Genomic DNA, 16792 nt, shown 5'->3' with positions numbered 1-16792 from the left:
AATATGACTTCATAAAAAGGTCATGTCTTACAAACTTAATTGTATTTTTTGAAGAAGTTACGAAGTTGGTGGATGAGGGAAGCCCAGTAGGCATTCTCTACTTAGACTTCCAAAAAGCTTTTGATTGAAGCCTCAGCTGTTGGTGGAAATATATTGAGCTGGATTGAGAACTAGCTGGAAGGACATAGGCAAAAAGTAGTTATAGATAGTTTTGGATCTGTTTGGAGACCGGTCACCAGTGGTGTCCCACAGGGATCAGTGTTGGGACTGTTGCTCTTTACTATTTACTATTTTTATTAATGATCTGGATGTAGGTGTTGGGGACACAATCTGCAAATTTGCAGAAGATACTAAGATCTGGGCAAGGGTCGGCACTGTAGACGATGCTCGTCTGCTTCAAGCGGATCTTAATGTGATGGGAGATTGGGCTCATGACAAATGATGTATAACTTGGATAAGTGCAGTGTTGTGCATGCGGGCAGGGAGAATGTTCAACATTCACACACCCTTCAGGGAAAAGCATTAAAGAAGGTGGAGAAAGAGAGAGATCTGGGCATTCTAGTGTAAACCTCTCTTAAAGGTACATGAGCAATGCTATGAAGTGATAGCTAGAGCAAATAGGGTGTTGGGGTGCATTCATAGAACAATTGAGTATAAGACGAGGCATGCTATTTTGTCCTTGTACAAGACATTGGTCACTTGGAATATTGTGTCCAGTTTTGGTCTCCACACATGGTGGGTGATATTGAGGCTTTGGAAAGGGTGCAGAGGAGGGCCACTAGACTAATTCCCAGTTTAAAGCATCTTTGTTACCAAGATAGGCTAAAAGAGTTGGGACTCTACACTTTAGAGAAGCGTAGACTATGGGGTGATCTGATTGAGGTTTATAAGATTATGAAGGGAATAGATTGTGTTGACAGTTTGTTCCAATTAAGTAGGTTCAGGAGGACCAGGAGGGTCATAATTTTAAGTTGTGTAAGGCCAGATCTAGGTTAGATGTCAGGAGGTGGTTCTTTTCCCAGGGAATAGTGGACCTCTGGAACAGGCTGTTGTCTCGTGTGGTGGGCATCGATTCGCTGAATTCCTTCAATCGAGTGCTGGATCTGTTTCTGGTTGGGGTGGGCATCACCTCTTACAAAAGGTAGGTACTCTGGGAATTTAGGGCCAGAGTGATCTGCACCAGTTTTAATCGCCTAGATAGGTCGGAGAGGAATTTCCCAGATTTTTCTCCCCCAAATTAGCCTGGGTTTTTAATCTGGTTTTGCGCCTCTTCCAGGAGATCACGTGGCTTTGGGTGGGGTGGGGAGTGTATATATTGTGATTGACAAGGTGTCACAATTGTGTGGGACAGGCTGAATGGACCAGAGAGTCTTTACCTGTCCATCATTATTCATATGTTTGTATCTAGTACTGTATCCTTACTCTTAAGCACCAGAATCTGGTTGCACAATACTGTTGCCTCGCTAACCTTCCTGGCTTGGCAATATTCGTTCAAACCAGTCACTCTTAATTAAATGAGTGTTGTGAGTAATCTGATTTAAAAGTTGTGAACTTTAGCCGTAGGGAGGAACTGAAAGAAATCAGTATTTGTAGGGAAATGGTGTTAGGGAAATTGATGGGATTGAAGGCCGATAAATCCCCAGGGCCTGATAATCTACATCCTAGGGTACTTAAGGAAGTTGCCCTAGAAATAATAGATGGATTGCTGATCATCTTCCAACATTCGATGGAATCTGGAACAGTACCCATGGATTGGAGGGTAGCTAATGTTACCTCACTATTCAAAAAAGGTGGTAGAGAGAAAACGGGGAATTACAGACCGGTAAGCCTGACATCGGTAGTGGGGAAAATGCTAGAGTCCATTCTAAAAGATGTAATAGCAGAGCACTTGGAAAACAGTGACAGGATCGGACAAATGTCAACATGGATTCACAAAAGGTAAATCGTGCTTGACTAATCTACTGGAATTTTTTGAGGATGTAACTGGTAAAATAGATAAGGGAAAACCAGCGGATGTGGTGTATCTGGACTTTCAGAAGGCCTTCGACAAGGTCCCGCATAAGAGATTAGCGTGTAAAGTTAAGGCACATAGGATTGGGGGCAAGATATTGACTTGGATAGAGAACTGGTTGGCAGATAGAAAGCAAAGAGTTGGAATAAACGGGTCTTTTTCCGAGTGGCAGGCAGTGACTAGTGGGGTACCGCAGGGATCGGTCCTTGGACCCCAGCTATTCACAATATATATTAATGATCTAGACAAGGGAACTAGATGTAATATCTCCAAATTTGCAGATGACACAAAGCTGGGTGGGCGTGTGTGCTGTGAGGAGGATGTTGAGAAACTCCAGGATGATTTGGACATGTTGGGTGATTGGGCAGAAACATGGCAGATGCAATATAACGTGGATAAATGGGAGGTTGTCCACTTTGGTGGCAAAAACAGGAAGGCAGATTATTATCTAAATGGCAATAGATTGGGAGAAGGGGAAGTGCAACGAACCTGGGTGTCCTTGTGCACCAGTCGCTGAAGGTAAGCATGCAGGTGCAGCAGGCGGTTAAGAAGGCAAATGGTATGTTGGCCTTCGTAGCGAGAGGGTTTGAGTACAGGAACAAGGATGTCTTGCTGCAGTTGTACAGGGCCTTGGTGAGACCACATCTTGAGTATTGTGTGCAGTTTTGGTCACCTTATCTGAGGAAGGATGTTCTTGCCATGGAAGGAGTTCTGCGAAGATTCACCAGGCTGATACCTGGGATGGCAGGAATGACGTATGTGGAGAGATTGGGTCGATTGGGCTTGTACTCGCTGGAGTTTAGAAGAATGAGAGGTGATCTCATTGAAACTTATAAAATTCTGGCAGGACTGGACAGACTAGATGCAGGAAGGATGTTCCCGATAGTCGGGGAGTTCAGAACCAGGGGACGCAGTCTAAGGATAAAGGGTAGGCCATTTAGGACAGAAATGAGGAGGAATTTCTTCACCCAGAGTGGTGAACCTGTGGAATTCTCTACCACAGAAGGCGGTGGAGGCCAGTTCATTAAATATATTCAAGAAGGAGTTGGATATATTTCTTAAGGCTAAAGGGATCAAGGGATATGGGGTGAAAGCAGGGACCGGGTACTGAGTTTGGATGATCAGCCATGATCGCATTGAATGGCGGAGCAGGCTCGAGGGGCCGAATGGCCTACTCCTGCTCCTATCTTCTATGTTTCTATGCCTCACTTGTATGGATGCTATTAGAAATCTTCTTGCACAACTGAAGACATTTCTGTTTAATATAGGTTTGTGGTTGTAAACAAGCCAACTTTATCACTTCGAGTGGCTTTCCCTCTCCCTAACATCTGTCTGAGGCTGAACCACACCTTGGTGTCATATTTCACCCTGAAATGAGCTTCCGACCACATATCCGCAGCATAACAAAGACCGCCTATTTCCACCTCCGTAACATTGCCCGTCTCCACCCTTGCCTCAGCTCATCCGCTGTTGCAACCCTCATCCATGCCTTTGTTACCTCTAGACTTGACTATTCCAATGCACTCCTGGCTGGCCTCCCAAATTCTACCCTATGTAAACTTGAGGTGATCCAAAACTCGGCTGCCCGTGTCCTAACTCGCACCAAGTCCCGTTCACCCATTACCCCGTGCTCTATGACCTACACTGGCTCCCAGCTAAGCAACGCCTCGATTTCAAAATTTTCATCCTTGTTTTCAAATCCCTCCATGGCCTCGCCCCTCCCTATCTCTGTAATCTCCTTCAACCCCACAACCCCCCGAGATATCTGCACTCCTCTAATTTTGCCCTCTTGAGCATCCCTGATTATAATCGCTCAACCATTGGTGGTGTGCTTTCTGTTGCCTAGGCTGTAAGCTCTGGAATTCCCTGCCTAAACCTCTCTGCCTCACTACCTCTCTTTCCTGCTTTAAGACTCTCCTTAAAACCTATCTCTTTGACCAAGCTTTTGGTCACCTGCCCTAATTTCTCCTTGTGTCTTGTATCAATTTTTTTTGTCTTTTAATACTCCTGTGAAGCGCCTTGGGACGTTTTACTACGTTAAAGGTGCTATATAAATACAAGTTGTTGTTATATATTTTCCAATCTACTTTAGTATGAAGTGGTCAGTTATTAAGTGAGGATGTCTTTCTTAAAATGGGAATATGGATTATTTGGCTCACCTCAATAGTCAAGGCTTCTGCATCATTACTATGCTGTAGGCTAGTCATTGCATCTGTCACCAGGTTAACACTAGTCACTAACTAGATAGCTTCTCTTCACGAAGTATGTACTGCTGCTCAGGTACGTATGTACAGAAGCTACAATACAGAAACAGGCCATTTGGCCCAACAGTCCGCATCGATGTTTACCCTCCATGTGAGCAAATAGTCGTAATCACATTTACCCACCCTATTCACATATTACTTCAGCTATGCTGTTTCCAGTCTCCTAATCTATTTTTTCCCCTATACTTTGTTCTGTAGCAGTGCAGAGGCTTTTTGTCGAAGATCTCTGCATTAGGGTTAGGAGCTCTCCCAGTTCATCCCCAGTAATCTGCTTTTTGGCTCTTTCTCCTCCCCTTTCCGGCTCTTGCTGCAACAATCTCTTCCGAGGGGTGCACCCATGACTTCTAAAGCTCCAATTTTCATTCTCCTGCACATACTCTCATTCTTTTAATTCTTTTTGTGATATAGCTGCTCTTTATTCTGATGTATGGGACCAATTTCAATCAGAATCTGCAGCACTTGTTTCTTAATAGCCTTCCATAACCATGATACAGGGGAGTGGATTCAGAGAGCCAGGGGCGGTTTAGGAACTTAAAACGGCCCTGGGAAATATTCAGAAAGCGGCCCATGTTGCCCATCCGATAGTTATTTTATAACCTCATTTTCAGTAACCCTATTCCTACTTATTAGTGTATTCCCAATGGCAATACTTGATCCCATTTGACATTTTTTTACAAGCATTCCTGGACTATTACTAATGAACATTTCAACCCCTTCACCAGCTCAAACTTGCTGAGTTTTCACACCACTTATGGAGACATAATAAACTAAATTATATGTAAGGATAATAGTCAAGGCAGTAATTCAAATAAGCAGTTCTGGTTGTGTGGTAAGCCTTATGAGCAATGTTGAAGTAGTTTGAGTCAGCCCAATTGTGAAATTAAACCATTTTTTTCAACTGACTTTCAGACATTTTTATGTGGTATCAATTTTACTTTATAAAATATCATTCAAGTTTTTTTTCAGGCATTATCTGATGAGTATGGTCGAGATGATATACATGACAGGGCAACAACAATAGTTACATAGATCATGAATATATTGTATATACCATCACGTGACTGGTACTATTTTACCTTTTTTTTGCCAGTGGATGACTACAAAATATACTAACAGAGTATAAGATATACAGGATATCTCACACTGAAAAAGACATCGAGGATACTATGCACAGTATTAGAATACTATATGTAATATGGCCCAGAAATTCCGACCGCAGGCCTTCCGTGGGCGGAGGGCTGCGATCTGGAAAAATCTGCGCCAAGACCAGAGGGCTCCCGGGAGGCGCAGAGTTCCGCTGCTGCTGCGCCTCTCCAAACTGCCGGTGTAAAGGGGCCACATATCCCAGAGGCGCAGGCGGTTCGCAGCATTCCTGGGATCACGGGCCATGGGGAGCCAATCGGAGAAGGGAATCTCCCTTCATACATTTGACGGGAAGACCTGTCATATATATGAATAGAGATCAGCCCCAAAAACATAGTAAAACTTTAAATATTTTTTTTAAATCACATATTTTTAAAATGACTTTAAATTACAATAAATTAAGAATTTTAAACAATTTTATTTTTTGAATAAAATAAATCGTTTTAACAGGGCTAAAAATAAACTTACCTTTAAAGTATTTTTAAATGATGAATCAGTGGATTTAAAAAAAAAAACTTTTTTCAACTCTTATCCTGGTAAAAGCAGGCCTTAGACGCGGGAACTAGATGTAATATCTCCAAGTTTGCAGACGAGACAAAGCTGCGTGTGTGCTGTGAGGAGGATGCCGAGAAACTCCAGGATGATTTGGACAGGTTGGGTGATTGGGCAGAAGCATGGCAGATGCAATATAACGTGGATAAATGTGAGGGAATCATAGAATCATAGAAATTAGAATCATAGAAATTTACAGCACAGAAGGAGGCCATTCGGCCCATTGTGTCTGTGCCGGCTGAAATAGAGCGATCCAGCCTAATCCCACTTTCCAGCTCTTGGTCCGTAGCCCTGTAGGTTACAGCACTTCAGGTGCATATTCAACTACTTTTTAAATGTGATGAGGGTTTCTGCCTCTACCACCCTTTCAGACAGTGAGTTCCAGACCCCCACCACCCTCTGGGTGAAAAACGTTCTTCTCATCTCCCCTCTAAGCCTTCTTCCAATTACTTTAAATCTCTGCCCCCTGGTTATTGACCTCTCTGCTAAGGGAAATTGGTCCTATCCACTCGATCTAGGCCCCTCATAATTTTATGCACCTCAATCAAATCTCCCCTCAGCCTCCTCTGTTCCAAAGAAAATAACCCAGCCTATCCAATCTTTCCTCATAGCTAAAATTCTCCAGTCCTGGCAACATCCTGGTAAATCTCCTCTGCACCCTCTCTAGTGCAGTCACAGTTGTGCAGTTTCGGGCACACCTCCGCCCCAGGGCCCATTCGGCACACGGCCTAGGCAGGGAATGCCGACAGCAGATTTGACCATGCAGGTCAGCCGAGCCAAGCCTGTTCCTGATCCCTTCCTCGGGCGATATCCAGACACGTGCACTTTCCCTCCGGGAATTGGCTTTGGTGGCAAAAACAGGAAGGCAGATTATTATCTGAACGGCAACAGATTGGGAGAAGGGGAAGTGCAATGAGACCTGGGTGTCCTTGTGCACCAGTCGCTGAAGGTAAGCATGCAGGTGCAGCAGGCGGTTAAGAAGGCAAATGGTATGCTGGCCTTCGTAGCAAGAGGGTTCGAGTACAGGAACAAGGATGTCTTGCTGCAGTTGTACAGGGCCTTGGTGAGACCACACCTTGAGTATTGTGTACAGTTTTGGTCACCTTATCTCAGGAAGGATGTTTTTGCCATGGAAGGAGTTCAGCGAAGATTCACCAGGCTGATACCTGGGATGGCAGGAATGACGTATGAGGAGAGATTGGGTCGATTGGGCTTATACTCACTGGAGTTTAGAAGAGGGATCTCATTGAAACTTATAAAATTCTGACAGGACTGGACAGATTAGATGCAGGAAGGATGTTCCCGATGGTCGGGGAGTCCAGAACCAGGGGTCACAGTCTAAGGATAAGGGGTAAGCCATTTAGGACAGAAATGAGGAGGAATTTCTTCACCCAGAGAGTGGTGAACCTGTGGAATTCTCTGCCACAGAAGGCAGTAGAGGCCAATTCATTAAATATATTCAAGAAGGAGTTTGATATATTTCTTAAGGCTAAAGGGATCAGGGGCTATGGGGAGAAAGCAGGGACAGGGTACTGAATTTGGATGATCAGCCATGATCGCATTGAATGGCGGAGCAGGCTTGAGGGGCCGAATGGCCTACTCCTCCTATCTTCTATGTTTCTATCAATCGGAATTGAATCATCCATTAAAAGGTGATTTCACAGTTACATTGACGTGGTTTGTAGACGGTGAAAACCTTTCCCTCTTGAATGATACGATGCCACCTAATTCAACCCCACCCTCAGTCACGTAATACCTGTATGACATAATATATTAGAACAAATGCAAATATTTAAAGAGAAACCGTCGGGGGAAAGAAATTGAATTTGAAATATTTGATTATATGCCCACTGGGAATTCTCCCTACGTCCAGACTACCCAGTCCACCCCTGCAGGGAGCACCTTTATTTGCATTCTTTCGGTCTTGTACATTAATGAAATATTGCCGTAAGGATTTCTACCCACATCAACCACATTTCTTCACCTTAAAAATGTTATTGTTTGGATCCAGCCTTGATAGATGGGATGAAAACCTTTTATTTCTGACTGAAAGAGCCCTACGTGGAATACATTTGTAGAATCTATAAGGCTGATATTGAAACGGGAAGAATTCGCACTGGTGCAATAAAGCTAGACTTCTGGGATAAGGTTTGAAAGGCGTGTTGTTGTCATTTATATAATTCTGCATTTGGTCTATGCTGTACCTGTACCTGAATTGGGAGCACTTGATCCTGATGCACACCATCCAGAATGAGAAGTGCTTTCCATTTGCAACGAATGATATTCATCACCTTGCAATAATCAAAAAAAAACAACATATCAATTTATTTTTAAGAAAACAAAATTACCAGCTAGTTTCATAATATTCTGGCTAAAAGAAATGGCATTGGCCATATTTTGTTAATTAAAATAAGAGCCTAGAAATTAAAGCCCTAAAATGTTAGCACATGAAAGCTAATGCCACAGTGTAATTTGTAGGCTATGGTAATTACCAATTCAGTTTATGCCATCTCCTTATCTGCCAAATTCTCTCTTTTACATTGTGTAGTGATCTCAATGACCCTCCAGAAGCCAACCCCATAGAAGACCTTTGAAACTGGGATGCTATTAACCTTTGTAACTGTCACATTACTGAAATAACTTCATGAACAAACACCACTAGAGGCAATGGAAATAGAACAGATGTTAATTATATTTACAAATTGGTAAAAAAAATAAGGAGGTCACATATTACTTGGAAAATAAGAATCTAAATAGGGTAGAAGAGCAAAGGGATCTCGGCGTACAAATACACAAATCACAAAGTATCGACACAGGTTAACAAGGCCATAAAGAAGGCAAACCAAGCACTAGGGTTTATTTCTAGAGGAATAGAATTGGAAAGTAGTGAAGTTATGCTAAAACCTGTATCGAACCTTGGTTAGACCACACTTGGAGTACTGCGTACAGTTCTGGTCGCCATATTATAAAAAGGATATAGAGACACTGGAGAGGGTGCAGAGAAGATTTACAAGGATGATACTAGAAATGCGAGGGTATACCTTTCGGGAAAGCATGAACAGGCTGGGTCTCTTTTCTCTCTCCAAAAAAGAGGGCTGAGGGGGACCTAATAGAGGTCTTTACAATTATGAAAGGTTTTGATAGAGTGGATACAGAGAGAGTGTTTCCACTGTTGGGGAAGAGCATAACTAGAGGCCATCAATATAAGATAGTCACTAAGAAATCCAATAGGGAGTTCAGAAGAAACTTCTTTACCCAGAGAGTGGTGAGAATGTGGAACTTGCTACCACAGGGAGTGGTTGAAGCGAATAGTATAGATGCATTTAAGGGGAGGCTAGACGAGCATATGAGGGAAAAGGGATTAGAGGGTTATGCTGATAGATTTAGATGAGGAAAGACTGGAGGAGGCTCAAGTGGAGCATAAATGGCAGCATGGACTGGTTGGGCTGAATGGCCTGTTTCTGTGCCGTATATCCTATGTAATTGGATTGTGCAGACCCTGCCATTACTAGTTCAGGAAAAAGATTTTCTCTGTTTGCTACAGGTAGTTAAATCCTAAAGGCGTGTATATTATTTCCCTAAAAATAAGAAATGGAGAATCCTCCCCAGACCTTCTCCCTTATTCAAAGAATGATGGGGAAAAATAAAATGCTTGAGATTCTGGAAATCTGAAACAACACTGGAAAATGCTAGAAACACTCAGCAAGTCAGGCAGCATCTGTAAAGAAAGGAGAAATGTTGATGTTTCAGGCATAACCCCTCATCAGAACAGTTCTGATTTGTAATTTCACGGCCTGTGTCTTTTTTCTTTCTTGAAAGCAGCAGAGTTGCATTGTGTATCTTGTATATAACTTATCATGTTATGCTGTAATGGGGAATTCCAATTCAATTTTTGTCTTTTCCCCTCCGACTGGCATTGAATTGTGGAAGCAGGCACACATCCGTCTAGCACACATTGAATAATAAAGAAACTAGGAGATTATGAAGTAGAGGACAACAGATGAGAGAGTAAGAGAAGGAATAGGAGAAAGAATTATGTCATGAGTAAAAGATGGAGGGATCAAATGCAATAGAGGCAGAGTGGACAATAATACAACAGGTAAAAGAGACAGTTAACTTGCTGCAAGGTATATCTTCGTAAGAATAAAAGGAAAAAGTGCAAATGCTGGAAATCCGAAATAAGAACAGAAAATGCTGGGAATACACAACAGGCCAGTCAGCATCTACAACGAGCATTTTGGTTGTGTACCCTTTAATTGGTCTTTTCTATTTACAGATGCTGACCGACCGACCTGATTATTTCCAGCGTTTTCTGTGTTTTAGTGAGGTTACGATTCGCGTTTTTTTTTACATCAGTGTTGTGGTACCAGAAATTGAGTTTATTGCCTATACTGCCTCTTTCGGATGAGAAATTAAACCGAGGCCCCGGCTGCGCTCTCAGGTAGATGTAAAAGATCCCATGGCACTATTTCGAAGAAGAGCAGGGGAGTTATCCCCGGTGTCCTGGCCAATATTTATCCCTCAATCAACATCACTAAAACAGATTATATGGTCATTATCACATTGCTGTTTGTGGGAGCTTGCTGTGCACAAATTGGCTGCCGCGTTTCCTACATTACAACAGGGACTACATGCCAAAAAGTACTTCATTGTCTGTAAAGCGCTTTGGGATGCCCTGAGGTTGTGAAAGGCGCTATAGAAATGCAAGTCTTTCTTTCGTGATGCTGTGAATGATTCGTCAATCGGAAAGGGAGGGCTTGAGTTGCAGCCTGAACCTTCCAAGGTGATCCCAGCAGGAAGTAAACCACTGCTTTCTACTGGACATGTGTGGTATAAAGTAAAAAAATTATGACCTGGAGGTAGGCCTAGAAATTTGGTATGGCCCCGCCAGGTCTTTTGCGCCCGAAATTTTGCGCTCGCCAGGATTCCCGTAGCGCCCGCCTAAAATTCAGTTGCGACGGGCCAAGACGGCGGCGGGCGCTATTGCAGGGTTTGGCCGCCTCGCTAGGGGCGATGAATGTCACTTTCAGGCGTCCAGCTGCCGCTGCGGCACCCGATGCGGTGCGGCAGGCTGGGGTACTGCAGGCCTCCTCCTTCTCTTAAGGAGGAGCTGCCTGCAGCCGTCAGATCGCCAGTGGATTCCCCCGGCAAATGAGCCCGGCACCACGGAGAAGTGCCGGGCTCGCGGGACTCAGACATCAATGCCGCGGGGGGGTGGTGCAGGAGTCCGGGGAGGGAGGTGCGGGCAGGCGGCCGCCGGGAAAGCGGCCGGCCGCCGCTCCACCTTTATGCGCCGGCCTTTCGGAGCTGCAAGACCCCGTTTCACAAACGCTGTTTGCGGCTGCCACGGGCGAGGCGGCCGCAACTGAATTTGGCCATCGGGCCGGAATAGCATTGCAACCGGGGCGCTGCGCACACCGATGACGTCATCGGTGCCGGCGCGGCGCTACCGGCTAACGCCGATGTTAGGGTCCATCTGAATTTCGGGCGATAAAAAACTTCAGGTGCAAACCACTTTATAGCCAATAAGTGGGCGCAAACGCAACTGAATTTCTAGGCCGTAGTGTTGAACTACAGTGTGGTGGGGCTTTGTTGCAGTTTAGTACTGGTTAATGAAACATAGCAGTTTCATTTAACTCTGTGGGGCTTGATTTTTTCTTTCAGGAATATTATAAAGGAGATTTATAGAGCTCCTGGAAACAGTGGAACACTCTAACTGGTCATGACTCCAGATTTAGACTTTAAGGCCGGTAGTGTGACATCTGGCATTGCAGTTGTCGCCTAAATGCACTCTGGGATTCTGAGTAGTCAGGAGGGAAAAGATCCATTGAGAGAAGTCAAGCAGCGAAACGCAATGAATTTGCTTTGGGACAGAGTACAACTGGCTAAAACTAGATACATCTCAAAAGCACTGCTGTAAATGAGAAAGAATAGCGAGCGATAAGGGAGCCTGAGAAAGAAATGGAAAACTACAAGTTTGTAGAGGGAGATTTTTAATGGTAAGGAACGGATGGCGTGTCTGGGAATGGGAGAGAACAGATGGCGTGTCTGGGAATGGGAGAGAACGAATGGAGTGTCTGGGAATGAGAGAGGACGGATGAATGCTTCTCGAGACTGTACGCCGAAAGTAAAACAAATGCTGACCAAAAAAAATCGCAGCAACAATATGGAGAGATGCACATGTGTTGCATCATTTTATTTAAGAATTCTTTCACACTGCATTTGTAAATTTTCTCCTCTTCAACATTGTGAACTGACTGTTCTCCATATTTCTAGGATGTATGTGAACTGTAGTGGACCTGGTTTCAGTTTACACTCAGACATTGTCATGCCTTACATCTCTCATTATGGTTCGAAAGACCAGATTGAGCGTTACATCCCTCAAATGGTTTCCGGAAAGTGTATTGGTGCCATTGCAATGACTGAACCTGGTGCTGGCAGGTGAGCGAGCTTCAATAAAGCTATCAATTCTTCTTGTGAAGTACATTACAGTCTGGTTTGAGATGAAAGAAATTATATCTCTCCTTCAACACGTGAGAAATAACTTTTCCTCCAAGATTTCACCCCTTGCCCACCTGTCCTGAAGGAGTTGGGGTAATGTTCCCCAAGCGCCAGCAACCCTCCACCTCCTATTCCAAATGGCCCATTTTCATCTGTGACCACATTTTAGCACAGGAGTCACTGAATAGAGATTAGGAGTGGGAACCTTGGCTGAGAATAGCTAACTCAACACATACTCTTTGAACTTGGAACTTCCCTGGTCTGCATGACTTTGTACTTTGAAACTGTTGAAATTGAAGGTACATACAAACAAAGGTTCCCTTAACCCTTTGGGCCATTAGGGAATCTCAGTGCTGCTCTTCAGTCACATCTTGGAAAGGGTGAGTGTCCTGGGGTGACTTTTTGCACTGTTCCCCTGGTGGAATATCCAATTTTGTGAACATGCGTGTGGGGAATCAGAGGAGCGAGTCTACAGCTGAGCACTCTTGAACAACACGCTGCAGCACGCATCAATCTGGGATTCTATTTAAGTTTAGTGGCATGGCTGAAACTTGGAGTAAGGTTTCACGGTTAGACTCCAGTATCAAGTCCGAATAGACCATGCTATGCCCAAATTAGAGGTTTTGTTTGGCCCATGTTGTGAGACATTAATCTAGGAATAAAAATATCAGACTGTTGAGTGATGCTTTTATCTGGGTATTTTCTATTTGAATTCACTCTCTGCCATGGCTGGCTTCTTGTTTACACGTGGCTGCTTAGTTTGAATTGATCTGCCTTGGTATTTTGGTGGCCATGGATACCCATTTTTTAAGATTGGCTGTAGCATCCAGACATATAGTGGGCCATGAGAGGTTTTTGTTTTCCAATTTTCTGCTGTCAGCTCCTGTGTGACTCTTTGGCTCACAGTTCATTGTAGCCCTCTGGTGCCTTGCTAAATGACTTTAGGCTTACACATGAAGAATATAGAGTAAAGTATTGATAGCTTATTTGATTGTTGAGGACATAACAACCGAGCCTGATACAATAGCAAAATACTGCGGATGCTGGAAATCTGAAATAAGAACAAAAAATGCTGGAAACACTCAGCAGGTCAGGCGACATTGTGGAGCGAGAAACAGAGTTAACGTTAATAAGAACGTAAGAACATAAGAAATAGGAGCAGGAGTAGTCCATTTGGTCCTTCGAGCCTGCTCCGCCATTCAATAAGATCATGGCTGATCTGATCTTGGCCTCAACTCCACTTTCCCACCCGCTCCCCATAACCCTTGACTCTCCTGTAGCTCAAATATCTGTCTATCTCCGCCTCGAATATATTCAATGACTCAGCCTCCACAGCTCTCTGGGGGAGAGAATTCCAAAGATTCACGACCCTCTGAGAGAAGAAATTCCTCCTCATCTCCGTTTTAAATGGGTGATCCCTTCTTCTGAAACTATGCCCCCTAATTCTAGATTCACCCACGAGGGGAAACATCCTCCCTGCATCTACCCTGTCATGCCACCTCAGAATTTTATATGTTTCAATAAGATCACCTCTCATTCTTCTAAACTCCAATGAGTATAGGCTCAACCTTTCTTCATAAGACAACCCCTTCATCTCCAGAATCAACCTCATGAACCGCCTCCAATGCAAGTACATCCCTCCTTAAATAAGGAGACCAAAACTGCACACACTACTCCAGATGTGGTCTCACCAGCGCCCTGTACAGTTGTAGCAAGACTTACCTACTTTTATACTCCATCCTCCTTGCAATAAGGGCCAACATTCCATTTGCCTTCCTAATTACTTGCTGTACCTGCATGCTAACTTTTTGTGTTTCATGTACGAGGATCCCTCTGTACCGCAGCATTTTGTAGTCTCTCTCCATTTAAATAATAATAATTATTCTTCCTATCAAAGTGGATAACCCCACATTTCCCACATTATACTCCATCTGCCAAATTTTTGTTCACTCACTTAACCTATCTATATCACTTGCAGAATCTTTGTGTACTCCTCACAACTTGCTTTTCCACCTATCTTTGTACAGGAAACTTTCGGTTAAACAGAGGTTAAATCTCCGGAATACTCTATCCACCGGCAAAATTCAGGAGTCGGTTTAGATAACTTTTTTTACTTTTCGTTGCTTTTTTTCTCCATTCCTGGCTCTGCAAGCATCTAGCTGAATCTGTTGCTTAGCTACAGAGACGCTTTCAAGCTGCGCTGACTGTTTTGAAGCTGTTGCTAAGCAACAGGGTTTGTTGCTAGAGCTCAGAAGCTCCGTATGTTTTAACATTAGCGCTGGTTTCTCCGGCAGTGTTGATCGACCGGCACCAGCTCAGTCCCGTCAGTGCCGGATACCAGAAAGTTTCCTGTATCATCAACAAATTTGGCTACATTACACTCGGTCCCTTCATCCAAGTCATTAATATAGATTGTAAATAATTGAGGCCCCAGCACTGATCCCTGTGGCACCCCACTAGTTATAGTTTGCCAACCTGAAAATTACCCATTTATCCTGACTCTCTCTTTTATGTTAGTTAGTCAATCCTCTAACCATGCTAATATATTACCCCCAACCCCGTGAGCTCTTATCTTGTGCAGTAACCTTTTATGTGGCATCTTATTGAATGCCTTCTGGAAATCGAAATGCACTACATCTACTGGTTCCCCTTTATCCAACCTGCTCGTTACGTCCTCAAAGAACTCTAGTAAATTCATCAAACATGATTTCCCTTTCATAAAGTCATGTTGACTCTACTTGATTGTATTCTGATTTTCTAAATGTCCTGCTATTACTTCCTTAATAATGGATTCCAGCATTTTCCCAATGACAAATGTTAGGCTAATTGGCCTATAGTTTCCTGCTTTCTGTCTCCCTCCTTTCTTGAATAGGGGCGTTTGCGGTTTTCCAATCCGCTGGGACCACTCCAGAATCCAGGGAATTTTGGTAGATTACAACCAACTATCTCTGCAGCCACTTCTTTTAAGACCCCAGGTTGCTGGCCGTCAGGTCCAGGGGACTTGTCAGCCTTTAGTTCCATTAGTTTGCCTAGTACTTTTTCTCTAGTGATTGTTTTAAGTTCCTCCCTCCCTATAACCCCTTGATTATCACTTTGAGTCTTCTACCGTGAAGACCGATACAAAATATTTGTTCAAAGTCTCTGCCATTTCCCTGTCTCCCATTATTATTTCCCAGTCTCATCCTCTAAGGGACCAACGTTTACTTTAGATACTCTCTTCCTTTTTATATACCTGGTATATGTACCAACTGAGTTCTGATGAAGGGTCATCAACCTGAAACATTGGCGCAGAAATTCGGGTCGGGGGCTTCCCGCGGGTGCAAGCCCCTGACCTGCACGCACTTAGCGCGCTGGTCGTTGAGCTGTGAGCCCGCGTGGGATTCCGATCCTGGGCCTCCTCCAACTGCCGGCGCGCAGTGCTTGCGTATCCCAGGGGCGCAGTTAGTTCGAAGCGTCCCCTGGGATCACGTGGGCCATGAAGAGCCAATGGTAGCAGGGAATGCTTCGGACCTGTCAAACCGATAAATACTATAAGCCCCAAAACATCACTAAATCTTCAAATACATTTTTTTTTAAATCACATTTTTAAAATAAACTATAAATTACATGAAATAACAATTTTAAACAATTTAAATTTTTGAAAAAATTAATTACATTTTCTAACGGGGCTAAAAATAAACTTACCTTTCTTTAAAGTATTCAGAAATAATAAACCTGTGGGAAAAAAAATGTTTTAATTTTAATTAATTCACCACTTACCTTGTTAAAAGCAGGCCTTGCGCCTGCTTTTTAAAAGTGTAACTCCTGGAGACTTACCCTCCCGGGAAAACCTGCAAAAAAAAACATAAGTTCGATGCGCACGCGCTGCCTCTCCTGCGCACGTGTTCCACCTCTCAACCCCATCTTTCAGGGGAACGGAAGTGCCGGTTTCCCGCGCATGTGCAGTGCATGCATGAAACCGGCACTTCCATTGGGCTTACGGGTGAGTACCCCATGCGTACTCACCCGTGGAGACCCGAATTTCTGGGCCATTAACTCTGTTTCTCTCTCCACGATGCTGCCTGACCTGCAGTGTGTTTCCAGCATTTTCTGTTGTTGTTACAGCTGAGCCTGATCTTGTCTTCACTCAGCATTCACATACGAATTTTCCAGCTGTGTCCTTGTTTATTAATTGGGAGCAGGAATCCTGGCTGATTTTATTTCCCCCCCGCCCCCTTTCCTGGTGGCTGATTTCCTCCTCCTCCTCCTCCTCCTCCTCCCTCTCCTCCTCCCTCTCCCCCCTCCTCTCCCCCCTCCTCTCCCCCCTCCTCCTCCTTCTCCT

General features: G+C 44.0%; 2 protein-coding genes across 8 annotated transcripts in view; one reads left to right on the top strand and one right to left on the bottom strand.

The window, feature by feature from the left end:
- The window catches only part of LOC147124156 (long-chain specific acyl-CoA dehydrogenase, mitochondrial-like), a 39972-nt gene extending 27540 nt beyond the window's left edge, over positions 1-12432 (top strand). Inside the window, exon 4 of the mRNA XM_085982891.1 lies at positions 12247-12432. Coding sequence (XP_085839017.1) covers positions 12247-12415 — 169 coding nt within the window. The 3' untranslated portion in view covers positions 12416-12432. The remainder of the gene's footprint in view (positions 1-12246) is intronic.
- The window catches only part of LOC147124155 (inorganic pyrophosphatase-like), a 246223-nt gene that overhangs the window by 192557 nt on the left and 36874 nt on the right, over positions 1-16792 (bottom strand). The gene's annotated exons all lie outside the window — the stretch shown is intronic.

The sequence above is a fragment of the Somniosus microcephalus genome, chromosome 1 (assembly GCF_052327205.1).
Source record: "Somniosus microcephalus isolate GS21.2 chromosome 1, FLI_Smic_1.0, whole genome shotgun sequence".
NCBI classification, from domain to species: domain Eukaryota; kingdom Metazoa; phylum Chordata; class Chondrichthyes; order Squaliformes; family Somniosidae; genus Somniosus; species Somniosus microcephalus.
This window is presented reverse-complemented; position numbering and strand designations above follow the sequence as displayed.